We start from the raw sequence: 19,153 nt of genomic DNA on the forward strand, positions 1-19,153 counted from the left end.
ACATACATGACCAATGCTTGAGCTATCTTGGAAATAGGTCTCAAGATTCTTAGGGAGATAGGTATGGTGAGGTATGCCTTTGATTCCCCCCTCAGGAGGATGGATTGGTAGGAGGCCAATATGGAAAGTAGACATTGATTTTCTAAGGTTCAGGGACAGCTCTACTAAGGACAGCCTAAAGCTGGCAGCAACAGCCAAATCTTGGTATGTTTGGAGAACATGTTCACCCTAAGTTTTGTACCATAAACACTTGCATTCCTGAGAGACCCAAACCTCTAATATAACCAATGCCCCTCCTCCTGACTTTTCTATCCAGGCAGGGCTTATGGATTTGAAAGGTCAGCTGGTGGGTGAGCCCGATGGACAAAGCTTTGGACTTGGGGTTGCTTCTTTTGCTGCCAAACCTGGGAAGAAACCCAAGTCCAAGAAGACAGTGAAAGAGCAGTTCAGGTGAGAGCGCTTCTGCTTTGTCTCCTTAGCACTAGGCTCCTTGGTAGAGGGAAGGCACAATGTGGCCTCCCCCTTTCCCATGGCATTTAGCTGCCAGTGCTCACTACTGTACTACTGCCAATGTAGTAGTGGGGTAATCTGTGGGAGATCTGGAGGGTTCAGGGCAGTGCCATACCCCAAGCGCTACCATTCATCCTCATAGCACCCTCATGAAGTGGAACCGGTTTTTCCATTTTACTGAGTTACTCTCCAATGTTATGTCACTGTTGAGCAGTAGGGTTGCAGGGAAGAGCTAGGCCAGCCCTGCCAGCACTAGAGCGTCACTCTTGCTGCCGCATTTCTGTGATACTTCCGACTCTTTCACCTCCAACTGGTGCTTAAGCCATCTAAATCCTAAACTCATTCTTTTTCTTTTGGTGGGGGAATCCTGGGGGAAGTTGAGAAAGAGTCTCACACTATAGCCAAGGATGGCTGGTCTCAGAGTCATGGTGATACTCATGTTCTCCAAAGCTTAAATTATAGGTGTGCCCCATCCCTCTCAGCTATGACTCATTTTTTATATGTAAGTTGGAGAAAATATTCCCCCCAGTCTGCTGCCCAGGTCATGCCTAGTAGCAGTATCCAGAGCCTAGATTTCAGACTAAAGACCTGGGCTCACCTTATCCTAAGAGACCTCCTGTGAGGCATGAGAACTGATCTCTACCTATTTTTTTCACATTTATTTTATTCACTTTACATCCTTGTAGCCCCTTCCCTTCTCTCCTTCTAGTCCCACCCCCTATCCCTCCTCTTTCCTCCTCCCCTTTTCCTCAGCCAAGGGGAGCTTCCTTTCCCATCCACCCCTGAACCTGTTTTAGTATCCCTAAAAATGGGAATCTGTTTTTGTTTTTGTTTTTTGTTTCTCTTTGAGACAGTGTTCTCTGTGTATTCTTGGCTGTCCTGGACTCGATTTGTAGACCAGGCTGGCCTAGAACTCTGCCTGCCTCTGCCTCTCTGAGTACTGGGATTACAGGTGTGTACCACAGTGCCTGGCTCCCTAAAATGGGAATAATGATAGTAATAATGATAGCATCAGAGCTGATGGCCTTGTGAGGAGTTTAAGTTAGGGCATATAGTCCTTACACTTTCGCCAACTAGACTGTTAGGAAGTTCCATGTGCAAGCCAGGAGTCGTGGAGCAGAGAACATCCTGATTCTAGTGATGCCTGCTATGTTCTGGGACTCTCTGTTCTGCTCAGGGAACTGGAGTAATAATTTACATGGAGGCTGGTCCTCTCAGTAATACTTGTTTTAAGAAGAAAGGGGGCTGGGTTTGTGAGTTATCCAAGCCTGCAATCCCAGCACCTAGGAGGCTGAGGCCATAAGACTGTGAAGTCAGGGCTGGTGAGATGGCCCCATAGGTACTTGCTACACAAGCCTAAGAAGCTCATTTGTGGAGCTGAAAGCAGAAGAGAACATATTACAAAGTTATCCCCTGAGCCCTCCCATAATCATGGACTCTGTCACAGACAGTAATAATAAATTTTAAAAAAATGAGTTTGAGGTCTCCTTGGGCTACATGATACAACCATCTCATACACATACACACCAAAAAAAAAAAAAAAAAAAAAGAAAGGAAGGAAGGAAGAAAGGAAGAGGGAAACAGGAAAAGCAAGAAGAAGGGGGAACAAATGAAGGAGGAGAAGATGGAAGCCAGAAATGATAAAAGGGTATGGGATGTAGCTCTGCTGGCGCAATGCTTGCCAGCATACACAAAGTCCTGGCTTCGCTATTAACCACCACACAAAGTGAGCATGCTCTCACACTCCAGGATTCTCAGCAGGAAGATGAAATGCACAAAATCATCCTCAGCTACCTAGGAAGTTGTATGCCCTCCTGAGATATGCGAGATCTTCTTTTACTCTAAAAGAAGGGGGGAAGTGTGTATTGCTCATAGGGAGTACCTCAGTTTCCAATACCCATGTCAGGTGGCTCCCAACTGCCAGTAACTCCATCTCTGGGGAAATCTGACATCTCTGGCATCCTAGGGATGCCAGGTGTGTACATTGCTCTGATGTGCACATGTCCACATATATACATATATTTTTTTAAAAAGATAGTAGCTTCCAGCTGCCAGGTATCGTAGTGTACTTCTTTAATTCCAGCACATAGGAAGCAGAGGAAGGCAGATCTCTGTGAGTTCTAGGCTGGCCAGGGCTACAGAGTAAGACCTTGCCTTAAGTAAGTAAGCAAGCAAGCAAACATGTAAGTACGTACGTAAGTAAGTAAATGATTCATGGATAAAATAAACAAGCTGAATGTAGTAGGCTGCTTGGTCTAGTAGACTTGAGAAAGGTCTCATCTTACCATTTTAGTTTCTCACTGCCCATGCCTGGGCCTTGGTATTTTCCTGATGTTTTTCAGCGCCTTAGCAAGAAAGGAAGGTGCCAGCAGTCCTGTGAGTGGCAAGGACCTTGATATGATTTCCATCTCTAAGACCCAGCTAATCTCTTCTTCCAAAGATGGGGATATCAAAGACATGATTCAACGTGACAGAGAGCCTTCCCTGGCTGAGCACCTTTCCTCAGACTCTCCAAAAGATGAAGCACGCCCACCCAGGTAACCATCTCAAGACAAATGGTCCACTAGCTCAAGTCGACCCAAACTAGAGTGTGATCCTTATACATTAGGTAAAGGGTGCTCACAACAGAAAAGAAATAAGCAGGGACTCAGAGATGGTTAAAGGAAGAAAGGTGACAATGTGTATGCATGCACTATGGTCAGACCTCAGTCTGCCATGATACACAGTCAGACAATCATTTTGGGAAGGTAGTCCAGCTAGTAAAGGAACTTGCCACCAGTTCTGATGATATGAGTTCAGTCCAGCCAGGCTGGAGGAGAGAACTAACTCCCATAAGTTGTTTTCTCCAAACACTTGCTATAGTGGTGCACACATACACCATTTTAGAACTACCATATATCAGTTATGTTAAAGTGAAGTGCCTTTTGTATAAGTAATGCATTCTAAAAGCCTGGCATGTAGAATCCTTGCACTTGGGAGGTAGAGGCAGGAAGATTAGGAATTTAAGGTGACCCTTCACTACAAAGAGTTAGATGCCAATTATGATATATCAGACTTCCCATGCAATTGTGATGACTTGAGGCAGGATTCCCCAGAACCCATGTGAAAAGCTAAATGTTCAGCACAGTACCTGCTACTCCAGTGTTCCTACAGTAGGATCAGTGGCAGAAATGGGAGAATATGTGGGAGGTGTCAGCACAGCTAGCTTGGCATTTGCTGTAGAAAAATAACAAAGAGAAGGAGTCTCAAACAAAGCAGACGGCAAGAACCAACACGTGATGTTTTCTGATCTCCTGCCTACATTCATATACTCTGATGCACAACAAAGAGAGGGAAAGAGAGAGAGAGAGAAAGAGAGAGGTCTTAAAGCTTTAGGAATCCAGGCTAAAGGAAATAAAAGTACGGACATGAAAAAACATGATCATCACATTGTTAATGAAAAAAATATTTTTAAAAAAGTAAACATCAGGGGGCTGGAGAGATGGTTCAGAGGTTAAGAGCACTACTTGCTCTTCCAGAGGTCCTGAGTTCAATTCCCAGCAACCACATGGTGGCTCATAACCATCTATAATGGGATCTCATGCCCTCTTCTGGTATTCAGGTGTACATGCAGGCAGAACATTGTATATATAATAAAATAAATAAATCTTAAAAAAAAAAAAAAAAAGTAAACACCACTTTGCCAGCCGGGTCTGCAGAATGAATTCCAGGACAGTCAGGGCTACATAGAGAAATACCATCTTAAAAAAAAAAAAAAAGCAAAATGAATGAATGAATAAATAAAAATTTAAAAAGTAAACACTTTCAATAGTTAATATTAGATAAAGGGCATCAAATAAATTGTTATCTCTTACCCTGGGCTGTGCAAGAATGTATGAGCCTATGTACATTTCAGAATGTTCAGAGAAGTTAAAAGTTGCACAGTGAATGCCCATACACCCAGAGCCTTCTTATTTCTGTTGGCAGACTCTTACATTTGTTCCATCTTGTGTTGTCTTTTTAAAAGTACATTTCTATCCCCTAGTTTAGGGGAGGGGCATAAGGAGAGAAGAGGGAGGGAGGGTGGGATTGGGAGGAGACGAGGGAGGGGGCCACAGCTGGGATACAAATTGAATAAATTGTAATAAATGATAATAAGAAAGTAAATTTCAAATATAAGCTGCCAACAGCAGCCCACATCCCTCTGTGCCAACAGTGGTATCACATTAATTGAGGTTCTCAGAGAATTTTGTGCATGGGGTTATGTATGTATGGTGCATGCACATGAGCATATGGGCACACAAGCTCATGTCTGCATCCTAAGGTCTGTGCAGCACATCTAGTGTCTTTTTCTCTTATTCTTTGCTATAAACCTTGAGACACAGTTTTTCAATAAATTGGAAGCTTGCTGTTTCAGCTAAGCTGGCTGATTGGCACTCTTTCAGATCTGCCTGTTTCTGCCCTGTAGTGCTGGAGATACAGACATGATGCCTGGATTCTTATGTAGGTTCTGTGCTATTATATGAGACTTTTCCTAGGAGCCTTGAACCAAAGTCTGTTTACTCTAGATAAGGAACCAGTGACAGAACAAACTTACAGTGCCACCAGAGTCCAATGACTCTGTTGGAGTTACTTACAGGAGCACAGATAAAAGCAGTTGCCTACCCCAGTCTTGGTGATGACTTACAAAAATTACACTCCTGGAACTCTGTGCGACTTCTATTCAACTGGATAAGTCAAAGAATCTCCTCTTCTAGCAGTTTAGCGCTTATATAACCTCGAGAAAAGGGCTTGGTAAATCTTGTTAGTTTCAGGAACTTCCTGAGACTTATGAGTTTCACGGCTCCTATACTGGTTTGAATAAGAATTGTCCCCATAGATTCATATCTTCGAATGCCAGGAGTGCAACTCTTTCATAGGATTAGAAGATCTTTGTTTGAGGAAGTATGTCACTGGGGATGAGCTTTGCTGATTCAAAAGCCCACTAGGCCCAGAGTCTCACTCTACTTTTGGATCAGGTTGTAGCTCTCAGCTGTTTTCCTAGCACCATGTTGCTATGCCTGTCACCATGATGATAATAGACTAAGCCTCTGATACTATAAGCATGCCCCCAATATATTTTTAAAGAGTTGTTGTCGTGGTAACTTCACAGTAATAGAAGAGTGACCAAAAGAGCTTGCTTTTCCCCTCATGGACAGATGCTATATAACATAGGGGTATGAATTCAGGTATTCATACTTTCAGGACATATGTACTCTTACCCACAAAGCCAGACCGTGAACCCCTCTCAGAGAAATTTTAGTACCATGAAATAACACCTCTGTGTGAGGGGAAAAAAAAGATCATATGTTCTGTGGGGCTCCAACCATTTAAAAATATATCAAATTATCTCAAGAGATTCAAGAAATTCTGGTTGCTGATAAGTGATTTTGTTTTCAGTTTCTTTTCTTTCCTTAGTTCCTGAGTGGACATGGGCCCATAGAACGAAGATGAGGGGTTAATTCCTACAGACTAACTTAAATAATCTGACACAAATAGTACCCAGGATCTCTACCCTTTGCCCTCACAAGGAAGAAAGATGAAATACTTTGTGTCTCCAAGGCAGCTGCTCCTTTTCTTTCTCCTTTGACCTCTCCCTTTGTCCCCAGACCTAGTACCCCACCCTCTAAGCCTGTGGCCTTTGAAGAGTTTAAGAATGAACGAGGTAGTGAGATCAACCGTATCTTCAAAGAAAACAAATCCATCTTGAATGAACGAAGGAAAAGGGCCAGCGAGACAACCCAGCGCATCAATGCCATCAAGCGGGAGATTGACGTGACCAAAGATGCACTGAATTTCCAAAAGTCGCTACGGGAGAAGCAAGGTAGATGGAAAGGGAAGATGGCCAGGGTGATGTGGGAACTCCAAGTCACCATGCTGTAACTGTGTTAGCCTTAGTCACTAAAGGACCAAGATTGAGGAGACCAATGGAATGCTTTAGGGTGCAGACCTATGTCATCTCACTAGGCTCTAGGCAGCCCTTCCTGCCAGCTAGCCTTTGCCAATGTTGCTGTCTACTGCATTATTTCAGAACTAACTCCTGAGCCTTTCTCCTAATATGTGCTGTTTCTCCTGATATGTGTTTCCATGGAGAAACTGGCCCGTAGCCTGAAGGAACAAAGCCCCCCTCTCCCACCACTTAGAATGAGCACTGGAGGCTCAGTAGAGAAAACAAGGCAGTTCATTTTATGATCTTGCAAAGATGGGTACCATTGACGGGGATTAAAAAAATGGCAGGATACACCACAGGAGTGCAAAGAAAGTTTTATTTTGGCTTTTCGAAACAGGTTTTTCTGTGTAGCCCTGGCTGTTCTAGAACTCACTCTATAGACCAGGCTGGCCTTGAACACAGAGATCTGCCTGCCTCTGCCTCCTTAGTGCTGGGATTAAAGGTGTGTGTCATCACAGTCCAAAGCTTTGTCCATCAAGCTAACTCACTACACCCACATCATCTATAAACCCTGCCTGGATACAGAGGTGTCATGATAAAGGACATGGATTATATTAGAGGTTTGGGTCTCTCAGGAATGGGAGTGTTCATGGCCCCAAACTTGGAATGAGCATGATTATCTACACACAGCAAGATTTGGCTGCTGTTGCCAGCTTCAGGCTGTCCTTAGTAGAGCTGTCCCCGAACTCTTGCAAATCAGTGTCTACTTTTCCATATTGGCCTCCTACTAATCCATCTCTGAGGATCTATTTATTTATTTATCTCAAAAGAAAAAAGTCTTTAAAAGGGTGACTATCTTTGGCTGATGTGACAAGATAAAATGAACATGATACGTGGCCCCTCTCTGTCCTCCGCCCAGCCCCTGCCTCTTGTAAAATGCCGGCCAGGCCCCACCGAGCTCACCAGCCCTCCCTGTGGATGTGCTCACCCTCTTATGCTTTGCACACTCCTGTCACGGCCGCCCATGCCTCCAGGCTTCTGCCAACACTGTCATCTTTTTGGAGCACTGTCCTTCCTCTGCCCTGATTGACTATCACCTTGTTCCCCGATCTCTCCCATCACCCTGCAGGTGAGTATGAGAACAAAGGCCTGATGATCATCGATGAGGAGGAATTTCTGCTGATCTTGAAGCTCAAAGACCTGAAGCAGCAGTATCGAAATGAGTACCAAGAATTGCGAGACCTCAGGGCTGAGATCCAGTACTGCCAGCGCCTGGTGGACCAGTGTCGACATCGCCTGCTCATGGGTATTCCAGTTGGGAAGGTTGGCAGGCTCCTTGAGGTCAAGAGAGGCTTTACAGCAAGGCCAAGGGTCAGTTCTAGAAGTGCTCCCTGACCTGCTCACTGCAGGGCCAGGGCTTGGGCAGAAGCTTCAGGTGTGTACTTTCCACAGCTATGACAGCTGGGGATGGTGAGAACAGGGGAACAGGAAGTGAACAGAGGTGAGCCTGAAATGGCCTTTGCCTGCTTCCCCACAAGCTCCCTCACACCTCACAGTGCTGTGTCTCTGACTCTTGCAGAATTTGACATCTGGTACAATGAGTCTTTTGTCATTCCGGAGGATGTTCAGGCAGCACTGAAGTCGGGCAGCAGCATCCGGCCAGGCATGGTGCCTGTCAACAGGATTTTGTCTCTGGTGAGCAGCACAAGTGGTACAAGGGCAGTGAGAGTTGAACATAGGGATAGTAGCAGTAGTGTGGGTGATTTTACCTTGTCCATGGATTGCTGTCTAGTGCTGCAAGTGCCCAGGCACGGAGGCAGGTTAATTTCCTCAATTATTGAAAAGCGAAAAACAGAGCTAGAGCGATATAGCTCAGCTGGGACTGGAGTGACGACTTGGTGGTTAAGAGCATTGTCTGCTCTTCGAAAGGACCTGGGTTCAATTCCTAGCACCCATATGGCAGCTCACAAGTGTCGTAATTCTAGTTCCAGTGGATCCAACTCCCTCACACAAACATACATGTTGGACAAACACCAATGCACATTAAATGAGAGAGAGAGAGAGAGAGAGAGAGCGCTAGCTTGGCAGTGAAGAGTACTTGAGTACTTGCTGCTCTTCTGGAAAACCTGAGGGTTCTAAACACCCATGTCAGGCAGCTCACAACTATTTGTAATTCCAGCTCCAGTTCCAATGCCCTTTTCTGGTCTTTGTGGGCAACAGCACACATGTGGTATATAGTAGCACAGACATAAACACATAAACATCTTTTAGAAAATCTTACCTTAGGTTTCTAAAGCAACTTTGTGTGTATGTGTGTGTGGTTATTTCAGCTTACAGTTGTAGCTGTAAGCTACATCATGAAGGGAAGTCAGGGCAGGAACCTAGAGACAGAAACTCAAGCAGAGAACATGGAGGAGTGCTGCATCCTAGCTTGCTCCTTGCTCCCCGTGGCTTGCTCAACCTTTCTTCCATCCCTTTTCCTAAGCCTGTTTCTAAGGTGGTGGTGGCACTTGGGAGGGAGATCTCTGAGTTCAAGGCCAACATGGTCTAGAATACTGCCAGGACTACACTACCTAGAGAAACCTCTGAAAAACCAAAAATAGATAGATAGGTAGATAAATGTGTATGAGTTCATGTATGTATGTACATTACCTGAGTTCAGAAGTTCTGCTTCCCACTTGGAATTAGAGTCATATATAGTTATAAGCCACTATGTGAGTGGTAAGAGTTGGACCTGGGTCCTCTGGAAGATCAGCCAGTACTCCTAACCACTGGGCCATCTCTTTATCCCCTTCAGTGTGCTTTCTTATACAATCCAGGACTACCTACCACACTGTCCTTATGGACTGGGTCATCCTACATCAATCATTAATCAAGAAAATGCCCCCAGACTTGCCTATAGGCCAGCCTGATGGAGGAAATTCCTTAATTGAGAGAGTTTCTTCACAGGCATTTCTAGGTTTATGTTAAGTAGACAAAAACCAACCAGCACAAATCTTAAAGCAGGATATTCAGGGCTGGAGAGATGGCCCAGTGGTTAAGAGCACTGGACACTCTTCCAGAGGCCTTGAGATTAATTCTCCATACTTACATGGTAGCTTACAACTGTCTATAACATGAATTCCAATTCCCCCTTTCGGTGTACAGATGAACATGCAGACAAAGCACCCATTTACATAAATAATTTTTTGAAAGAGACAAAAGAATACTGCCGACTTTCTTCAGCGCCCAGGTGGCCCTTACAGAGGGATCTGGGAGGCCTCTGATAGACATGGGTGCTACAGTGCTCTGGGTGCATTTGCAAACCCAGCAAGGGGCTGTCCTGATGCTCACAGGCCCTGTCAGGGCTTTTCCAATGCCAGGCTGAGATACCATGTTGGGTTGGGTCTCTTCCAGGGAGAAGATGACCAGGACAGGTTCAACCAGCTGCAGCAGACTGTCCTGCCTGAGGGTCCTGATTCCATTTCCTTCTACAATGCCAAAGTCAAGACAGAACAGAAGGTAACTTGGGGCATTCATGTCTGTGAGGGGAGGGGGTGCAAAGACTTTATTACTAGGACACCCAGGATCACCAACCTCATTAGATAGGCAAGGGTGTATGTGTGTGTGCGTGCATGATGGTACAAGCCCAGGGAGATTGACTGTCACCCTTAGTCCACGGGTATCTTCTGCCAGCTCTAGACTGGAACAAGGCTGGACTTTGGAAGTGGGGGAAGGAGGATCAATCACATAGATCATAGCCTGGTCCAGGCATGGCTTGTAATGCTAACACATAACCATGTGTGGTGACTCACAGCCCATGACAGTCTAGGGAAGAGATCCTCTGAGACTGCTTCCTGTGGAGAAGGGCCTGTCCTGGAAGCCATCCTGCATAAATGGCAGGGGACAGGATCACATGTAGCCAAAGTGGAACTAGACATGGTATCTGCCACAGGTAGAGCCTGTGACTCTCCAGAGTCTTCACCTTGCCAAGGCCCTGAATACTGTGCAGTCCTTTGTGCTCAGGTGGTTTTTGTTATTGAGACACAGGGGTCATGTATCCTAGGCTGGTCTCAAACTTGCCAGGTAGCCATGGATAACCTTGAGCTCCTGATCCTCTTGTATCTCCTTTCCAAGTGCCGAGATCACAGCTGTGTGCTACCATACTCAGCACTGTTTCCTATTTTTCTTAGTCTCTTTCACTGTGAAACTGATTTAGTGTGTATGTGAGTGTGTTTGCATACTTTATGTGCATTTTGCCTGCATGTGTATCTGTGTACTGTGTGCATGTTTGGTGCCTGCAGAAGCCAGAGGAGGGTGTAAGATTCCCCAGGATTCCTCCAGAACCGGAGATGGTTGTGAGCCACCACATGGGTAATAGGAATTGAATCCAGGTCCTCTGGAAGAGCAGCCATTGCTCTTAACTGCTGAGCTATCATCTCTTTAGTCCCAAGTATATATTTTAAATCACAAGCTCATATTTGATTAGATTTAAGGACTGCAAAACATATAACTTGAAATTATTTTCTTCCTGAAAGTGTGTATATTTGTTTTTTGGTGTGTGTGCATGAACGTATGGGGGAGGGGGGGAGGATGTTTTTTGTTTTGTTTTGATTTTTTTTCAGACAGGGTTTCTCTGTGTAGTCTTGGCTGTCCAGGACTCACTTTGTAGACCAGACTGTCCTCAAACTCACAGAGATCCGCCTGCCTCTGCCTCCCTGAGTGCTGAGATTACAGGTGCCCAGCTTGTTTTGATTTCTTAAGACAGGGAGACATGGTCTCCTATCCTCAGGAGACAGAGGAGGATCTCTATGACTTTGAGGCCAGTCTGATCTATATAGTGAGTTCCAAGCAAGAGCTACATAATGAGACCCTGTCTTAAAGAAAGAACGAAAAAAAACAAAAAAAAAAGAAAGAACAAAGAACGAAAGGAAGAAAGCAACAATGCTACTGGCACACACCTTTAATCCTAGCACTCAGGCAGAGACGGGCAGATCTCTGAAGACAGGCAGAGTTTGAAGCCAGCCTGGTCTACAGAGTGAGTTCCAGGATAGCCAGGGCTACACAGAGACACCCTTTCTCAAAAAAGAAAACCAACCAACCAACCAAATAAACAAGATGCCATTTCATTTAGTTTAGGCTGACCTCAAATTCACTATGCAGCTAAAGATGACCTTGAGTAGGGCGAGGTGGTGAACACATGTAATCCTGGTACTCAGGAGGCAGAGTTTGAGGCTAGCCTGGTCTACAAAGTGAGTCCAGGACAGCCAAGGTCACACAAAGAAACCCCGCCTTGAAAACCCAAAAATAATAAAACCTTGAGTTAATACTATTGTCTTTACCTCCCCAGTGCTAAGATTACAGGCATTCAGCATCATATCTGGCTGTTTTTTTTTTTTTGTTCTTTGAAACAAGATTTCCTGCAGTTCGGGCCTACCTTGAACTTGCTATGTAGCAGAGGGTGGCCTTGAACTCCTGCCTCCTAAGTCTTGGAATTTTTAGGCTTTCACCACTACAATGCCTGCATTTACTTTTTGTAATTACCAACCCAGAACCATTTCACATCCTTCAAGAATTCCAGCCTAAATGCTGCAGATGTAGCTTAGAAATAGAGCATTTGCCTACTCTGTGTAAGGCTCTGGGCTCAATACCCAGGACCAGAGAGGAAAAATTCCATCTTGAGCCAGGAATTATGTCAAATCCTATAATCTCAGGCTTTGGGGAGTTGTGGTGTATCTTGAGTTCAAGGCCATACTGGGCTATTTATTGAGACCCTATCTCCAGAAAGAAAATTCTAGCTTAGTGTTGGCGTTGCAGGTTCAGCCTCTGACCTTGGGAATGCTAGGGTTTCTTTGCATATGCTAAGCTAGCTTTAACAGTTGCTCTTTGCCTGCCCACTGTTTTATTGACAGTCTTTTCTACCAGTTTGCAGGGAGCTAAGAGTGTATTAAAAGGGTAGTATTTAAATTAAAAAAGAAAGGGTACAATTTTGAGTACTACAGCTAGAGGGCCTGTAACGGTAATAGGCCCCAACCTCTAGAGGTAGAATCCTCTCTGTGTTAGTTTCCTATTGCTGTGACAAATACCTGGGAGTAACAACTTGGATTAAGGCAATCTGGTGCCACATGTGTCTTGAGTGCTGGAGGCAGGAGGATCAGGAATTCAAAGTCATCCTTTTTTGCATAGGAGGTTCAAGGCAGGCCTGGGCTTCATGGAAACCCAGTCTAGAAACAAAAACAGAAACATAGGAAAAAACAAAGATGGTTTATTTTGCCTCAGTAAACTGGTTCCACTGTTATGGGCCTGTGGTAAATCAGAACAGGATGACTTGGTGCAGAACAGAGCATGGTGGGGAGTTGCTTGTTTCAAGGTGCTCAAGCAGAGAAAGACAGGGCTGGACCAAAGACATGATTGACATACCTTTCAGGGCAGATCCCCAGTGATCCACGTCCTCCAACCAGGTCCTACCTCTTGTTTTCCATCACCTTCCAGTAATGCTATCAGATTAGAAGTTCACTGTTGGACAAACCCATTGATTAGATCAGGGCCCTCACTTTCCATTTCGCTCTCAGTGATCAGATCTACCAGTGGAGACTAAGCTTGTAAACATAGGAACCTGTTCAGAGATAATTTTTTTTTTTTTTTTTGTTTCGTTTGGGGGTTTAGAGACAGGGTTTCTCTGGTCTGGAACTCACAGAGATGTGCCTTCCTTTTGAGTGCTGGGATTAAAGGCATGTGCCACCTCTGCCTGCCTTTCAGGGCTACTTTATATCCAAACTGTAACATCATCTCTCTTTTGACTTCATTCTCTGTCAGATTTTAAGTAGGCCATGGAAACACACATGCCTTTTTGCTTTTTCAAGACAGGGTCTTACTATGTACCTCTGGATATCCTGGGACTCTATGTAGACCAGAGCTCACAGAGCCAACCTGCCTCTGCTTCCTGTCCGTTGGGAGGCATATGCCACTATGCCCAGTACATGTCTTTTAAACATGACTGCCAGGCTATTTCAAAACAGCCTCACATCCTTTCCTTAGATTGAAGGAATGAAAGTGTTTGGATGGAATATTATTTTTCATAGAATTTGGACTATCCAGAGATTTTGACTCCAGACTGTGATGTTTGCAGGAAGAATGATGTGAACTTGAGTGACATAGTCCTTACTAAGACGACACCTCCTGATCAATTTCCCTTTTCTTGATGTTCTTCTTGTAGCACAATTATATGAAAGCCTTGGTGGGTCTCCAACAGTCCCACAGAAAATAGTCTCATCAATAGCCTGAAGACCAGCAGCTCTAGTCTGTTTTAAGGAAGCTGCTACACACATGCCCAGAGCTCCAGCCACCCTGCTGCAAGCTGAACCAAACCGAGAAACAGTCGCCTGCCTTCTGGGAAGGGTGTCCTCCCACCCTTGTTCCTCTCCACAGAATACTTTTGATTTTAATTTGCTTCCACATGAAAAATCAAGATAAAGTTACTTTCTAGTTTGGACTTTAAGTACTATTCTAAAAATTATTTCCTGTCTGAAAGGACATCTTCCTTACATACAGGTTGTGGCAATAACAAAGTCCTAGTATTTGCCTAGTAAGCATGACACCTGAGATTTGCTCCCTAGCAACACATACACACTTGGGATGAGAGAAGGACTGGGAGTGTAGCTTAGTGGTAGAATACTCATCTAGAATTCATAGCTTTCATTTCCAACACCACCAAAAATAGCCAATATTGTAGTTAGGCATGATGGGACAGGCCTGTAATTCCAGCACTTGGGTGGTGGCAACAGGAGGATCAGCAGTTCAGTCATCCTCAGCTACAAATCCAGTTCAAGGTCAGTCTGGACTATCTCAAAAAGCCATCAGAGCCTTGATTGGAAATCAAAACAGCAATCTAGGCTCCTTCTGACAGTGTCTCCCTCTAGTCAGCCTCTCTTCAGTGGGCATCCCGAGATGAGCTTGGTCTGAATGATTCTTACAGTTCTCTCAACCCGTGCTTTCCCTGTGCCCGGCCTCTGAAGGCAGGGGGAAATTCTCCTTCAGATATAGTGACCTATTAAAGGTGAGGCAGAACTGGGTCCCTATGCCCAGGAGTGCATGACCTTAGATACCACAGCCTTTCTGGCCAAACACATATGTAGAATAGAATAGATGTTGTAGCTTCTCTGCTTTGGCCCCTTCCTTTTCTTTCTCAGTGTGTGACTGAAGTGAAGGCGACCAGGTCACTCAGGACAGCAATAGGGATCACACCAACAGGGCTGATCAGGGAAGAGGAAACATCACTTCTAAGTTCTCAAGCTCTGTGTTCTTGGTGATGGTACCATAGGGAAAGAGCTCAGTGCTTTACTCAGGACAAACACTGGCCCCCTGGGGGCTTCTCAGCTGAGTGACATTTTTTTGGAGCTTCTTTGTAATCTTTTCTTCTGTTGTTGTGGGTCAAGGTTTTGACCTTGAACATGGTATGACAGTGATCTTCCATCTGATACCCTTGCATGCCCAGGATGATAGAGGCCTACAGTAGAATTACCTGGAAGCTCTGAGGAGGGAAGCAGTGAGAGAAAATATTCCAGATCACACCTCAGAGAGTAACTTCCAGCTGTTGGATTACTCTCTGAGTTTTCTATGAGGAAACATGTAAAGAGCTGGGAGAGAAGACGTGGCTAAGTAGCCAAGACTGCTTGCTCTGCAAGCATGAGGACCCAAGTCTCAATACCCTATATGTGCAAAAACAAAACAAAACATGGCTGCATGAGTGTTAGCCTCAGCACTGGGGTCCAGAGACAAGCAGATCATTGTAGAATGATTAATGTGAATTTAATTATAAATTAGTATGGTGGCAGTTTATCTTTAGCCAGCTACTGACCCAAATAAAGATACATTGAGACTATAATTTAATTAGCCTTGAGTACAATATTGAGCAATTGTTACTCCATTCTAAACCTTCAAGCTAGTCTAGCTTCCTCACAGCCAAAATCTCTATCATATTTGCAATTTTTAAAATCCCTGCCTGGCTCCAGTCCAATTCCCTTTTGCTTCCTGGACCTCGCCTTCATGGCTCAATCTCTTACTTCCTCTCTCTCACCCCCTCCTGGACCCAGTGCCCCACCCTATTCTATCTCTCAGCATTGGCTGGTCAGCGTTTACTGGCAAAACAGTGTTTATTAGGCATGTTTACACAAACTTGAGACCTAACAGACATTAAATATTACAATGCCATGTTCTGATTGAAGCTAGATGGTGGGACAGAGAAATCAGCATTGGAGTAAACAAGGGTAAACTTTACACAGTGCACAACACTATGTCAACAGATCCTGAAGAGCTTGCTGGGCATCTAACATATCCTAAATAATGGGCTTCCTGTGCAGTCAGAGACCCTGTCTCACAGTGGTAAGACAGCAACAGTGGAAGACAACTGATGTCCTGCTCTGACCTGGGTGTGGCAGCTACCCACACCCACAACTTGCATGCACCACCCCACCTCCTAAACCAATCCCTCTCATCTCCTTCCACTCCAGGGTCTCACCATGTAACTCAGAAGCTTGCTGGAACTCACATTAATCCTTTTGCCTCACCCTGACCAAGTGCTGTTATTGGAGGCATATATCACCACACATGTCTGAAGGAAAGGTATTTTCTTACTAAAAGGAAGAGCCATGTGACAGTATCTCAGGTGTGGTTTCCAGGTAGACTAGAAGGGGAGTTGGTGTGTATGATCCCCTTTATCAGGACTGTAGGAGTTAAGTGTCCTATCTCTGCCCGGAAGTCCTGCCTTCCTCTCCTACCTTGCTATAGGCCACTCAGCTCTTTATTAAACCAATCAGGGTGATGGAGAAGAATGTTATAAAACACTGGGACAGCTGATGCTTCATAAAGATAATAGCAAAGTCCAGCCTGCACACAACTCTCTGCTGGTACAGAAATTAGCACCTGAATAATACAAAGACCTTTACACAGTGCAGAAAAATGTTCCAACAAATATATAATTTTGTGGTTAATAGATATAAACAAGATAGAACTAATATACAACAAAGGCATAGAATTTGAAAGCAGAGGGGTGAGAAATTGAAGTTTGCCAAGGTAATCTTGTATTATATGGGAAAGAGGTAAAATAATTTATCCTTTATTCTTTTATAGGTACAATGCTTTTCCAATAGAAAAGGATTGACTCTGCCAGGGTAAAGGTGTTTGTGTGAGTATATGAAGAAGGATATTATTTCCCAAATGTCACACCGAGCCCAGGGTCTTGTTGCTAATGTCCTTGCCTGCCTTCTGTCAAGGAACTACATAAAGTCATTGGACTGAAAACTTCCAGTTTGCTTGTCCTTTCAAGCCTGGAACATTCCAGTTCATTGAGACAGGTTCTTACCACGTAGTGAGGCCGGCACTATATTTTCAGTCCTGACTGGAGTGCTGGGATCACAGGTGGGCCACACTGAGTCTCACAAACTCAGCATCTGCTAAGGAGTTGAGACAACTCTCTGACAACCCTTATTTGGGGAAGGGGTTAGGTAGAGAGGTAGGAAAGGAGTAGGTGGATAGGGAGTGACCTCTGACTCAGTTCCAGCTGTAGACTCAAGGGGGAATGAACTTTTCTCTTCCCAGAGCCTTAGTCAGGTTCCCATTTGAGTCAAAACTCTGGCCTGGGTACACAGGAAAAAAACAAAAGCAAAACCTTGCCATTTAGGAAAACAAGATACCACCCAGTGATATCTTAGAACATATCTAATTTCTTATGTGTTGTATCAGTCAATATACTATATATTCATACATATATTAGTCAGCATATTAGCTCAAAATTGCCTGTGAATAGTTCAGGTAGGGACTGCTTGCTTAGTGTTCTAGTTTCATTCTGTTGCTGTGATAAAACACTGTGACCAAAAGCAACTTAGGGGAGGAGATGGCTTACACTTCCAGGGTATAATCCATCACTTAGGGAGATCAGACCAGAAATTATGCTAATGTTATTATACAGTCTTGGACCAGCTACGTAGGTCCAAGTGGGCTAGGCCACAGTGGGCTAGGCCATCCTCCATCAGTAAGGTAACTTCCCCAATGAAACGCCACAGACCAATTTGATCTAAGCAATTCCTCAACTGAGGCTTTCCTCTCAGGTAACTGTAGGCCATATATGTCAAGTTGACAAAGCTAACTAGTATTCCTTACGTGTACAAGGCACTGGGTTCAATTTGCAGCACTGGGAGGGAAAAAATTTACAAATAGTTTTGGAGAATGTGCTCAGGCAATCAGAACAATAGGGTTCTCCTGTCCTAAGTACATTTCCCATCTCTTCACCAAGCCCTAGAGCTTACCTGTGGGGAATGATCATGCTTTGGCTTTCTTCCCTTTTTTATGAGACACCAAAGTTAACTTTAAGGGCACTAGTAGCTATTGGGTTTCAGACCCAAGACAAGCAGCTGAGGTGCCTATTTAACATATCAGAGTGGACCTGGCCTCCAGATTCTAGCCTTGGCTGGCATATCTCACCCTCTACATTGAACTTTCCAGCCCAGGGGTTAGGCCTTCCTCCCCCAGGCTCTTCACTATACAATCCAGACATTTTGGTTCTCTCTCTTCTCTCAGAGTTTACATGCTCTTTCCACTCCACCCTGCCCTCCCCCCCCCCAACTTCTGTCTCCTTGGGTGACTTCCCTGACCCCATTCCTTGGGACTGGTGAACCTGCCCCCAATAAACTTGCTTTGATACTTTAATTTGACTTCAATTGGCTTACTTTGTTATTGGGGTATACCTATCAGAAGCTGTCTACTGGAATGGATGTGGTCTGGGCCCATAGGAGATACTACTAGAAGCAATTCTCAAGGCGTTAGGTATTCAGTACTCTAGGAGTGGGAACAGATTTCGTGTTGGGAATTTTGGACTTTTTTCTTTAAACATATTTGGAGAGCTTTTTGTATAAAAGCATGGAATAGCAGGGCATGGTGGCAGACACCTTTAATCCTAGTTTAAGAGGCAGAGTCAGGTGTATATCTGAGTTTGAGGCCTGTTCTTTAGAGTGAATTCTAGATCAGCCAGGTCTACACAGTAAGACTATGTCTTTAAAAAAAAAAGTGTATATATATATATATAATAGGAAAGTATCCAATAAGCTCAGGCCAATCACAGTAAATATGGAGAATGAGATACAAATCATGTTATATATATTTTTTCTTTCTTTTTTTTTTTGAGACAGGGTTTCTCTGTGTAGCCTTGGCTATCCTAAACTCCCTTTGTAGACCAGGTTGGCCTCAAACTCAGAGATCTGCCTGCCTCTGCCTCCCTGAGTGCTGGGATTAAAGGCGTGTGCCCAGCTATGTTTTCTATTTTGAGACATAGTCTCACCTAGTACAGGCTGGTCCTAATCTCATTATGCAGCTGAGGATTACCTTGATGGCCCAGCTTTCTACCAGGATGTATTCCAGGGATACATTTTCTTTTCTTTTTTTTTCCAGACAGGGTTTCTCTGTGTAGCCCTGGCTGTCCTGGAACTCACTCTGTAGACCAGGCTGGCCTAAAACAGAGATCTGCTGGCCTCTGCCTCCCACATGCGGAGATTAAAGGCCTGTGCTACCATGCCCCATAGCATGAATGGCTATGGCACAGCATTTGATTTGAGTTTAAACTGGGTGAGGTGGTATGTAATCCTAGTACTTGCAGGCTGAGACCAACCTGAGATACGCACAGCAAACCAGACTCCAGAGAATCCTGAACTGTCTCAAAAGTGCTGCCTGTGAAAACCTGAATCAAAGATTCATGAGCCTTAGAAT

The 19,153-nt window shown here is 44.5% G+C and overlaps 1 protein-coding gene across 2 annotated transcripts in view; it reads left to right on the top strand.

The window, feature by feature from the left end:
* Positions 1-13,813, top strand: part of Kif9 (kinesin family member 9) — a 45,834-nt gene extending 32,021 nt beyond the window's left edge. For both annotated transcript variants that reach the window (XM_055601592.1, XM_055601593.1), the window contains exons 15-21: positions 317-450; positions 2,853-3,047; positions 6,138-6,352; positions 7,548-7,724; positions 7,998-8,113; positions 9,815-9,919; positions 13,614-13,813. In XM_055601592.1, coding sequence (XP_055457567.1) covers positions 317-450; positions 2,853-3,047; positions 6,138-6,352; positions 7,548-7,724; positions 7,998-8,113; positions 9,815-9,919; positions 13,614-13,664 — 993 coding nt within the window. In that variant the 3' untranslated portion in view covers positions 13,665-13,813. The remainder of the gene's footprint in view (positions 1-316; positions 451-2,852; positions 3,048-6,137; positions 6,353-7,547; positions 7,725-7,997; positions 8,114-9,814; positions 9,920-13,613) is intronic.
* The last annotated feature ends 5,340 nt before the right edge of the window (positions 13,814-19,153 follow it).

This window comes from Psammomys obesus, unplaced genomic scaffold, assembly GCF_907164565.1.
Source record: "Psammomys obesus unplaced genomic scaffold, mPsaObe1.curated_primary_1811, whole genome shotgun sequence".
In the NCBI taxonomy this organism is placed as follows: domain Eukaryota; kingdom Metazoa; phylum Chordata; class Mammalia; order Rodentia; family Muridae; genus Psammomys; species Psammomys obesus.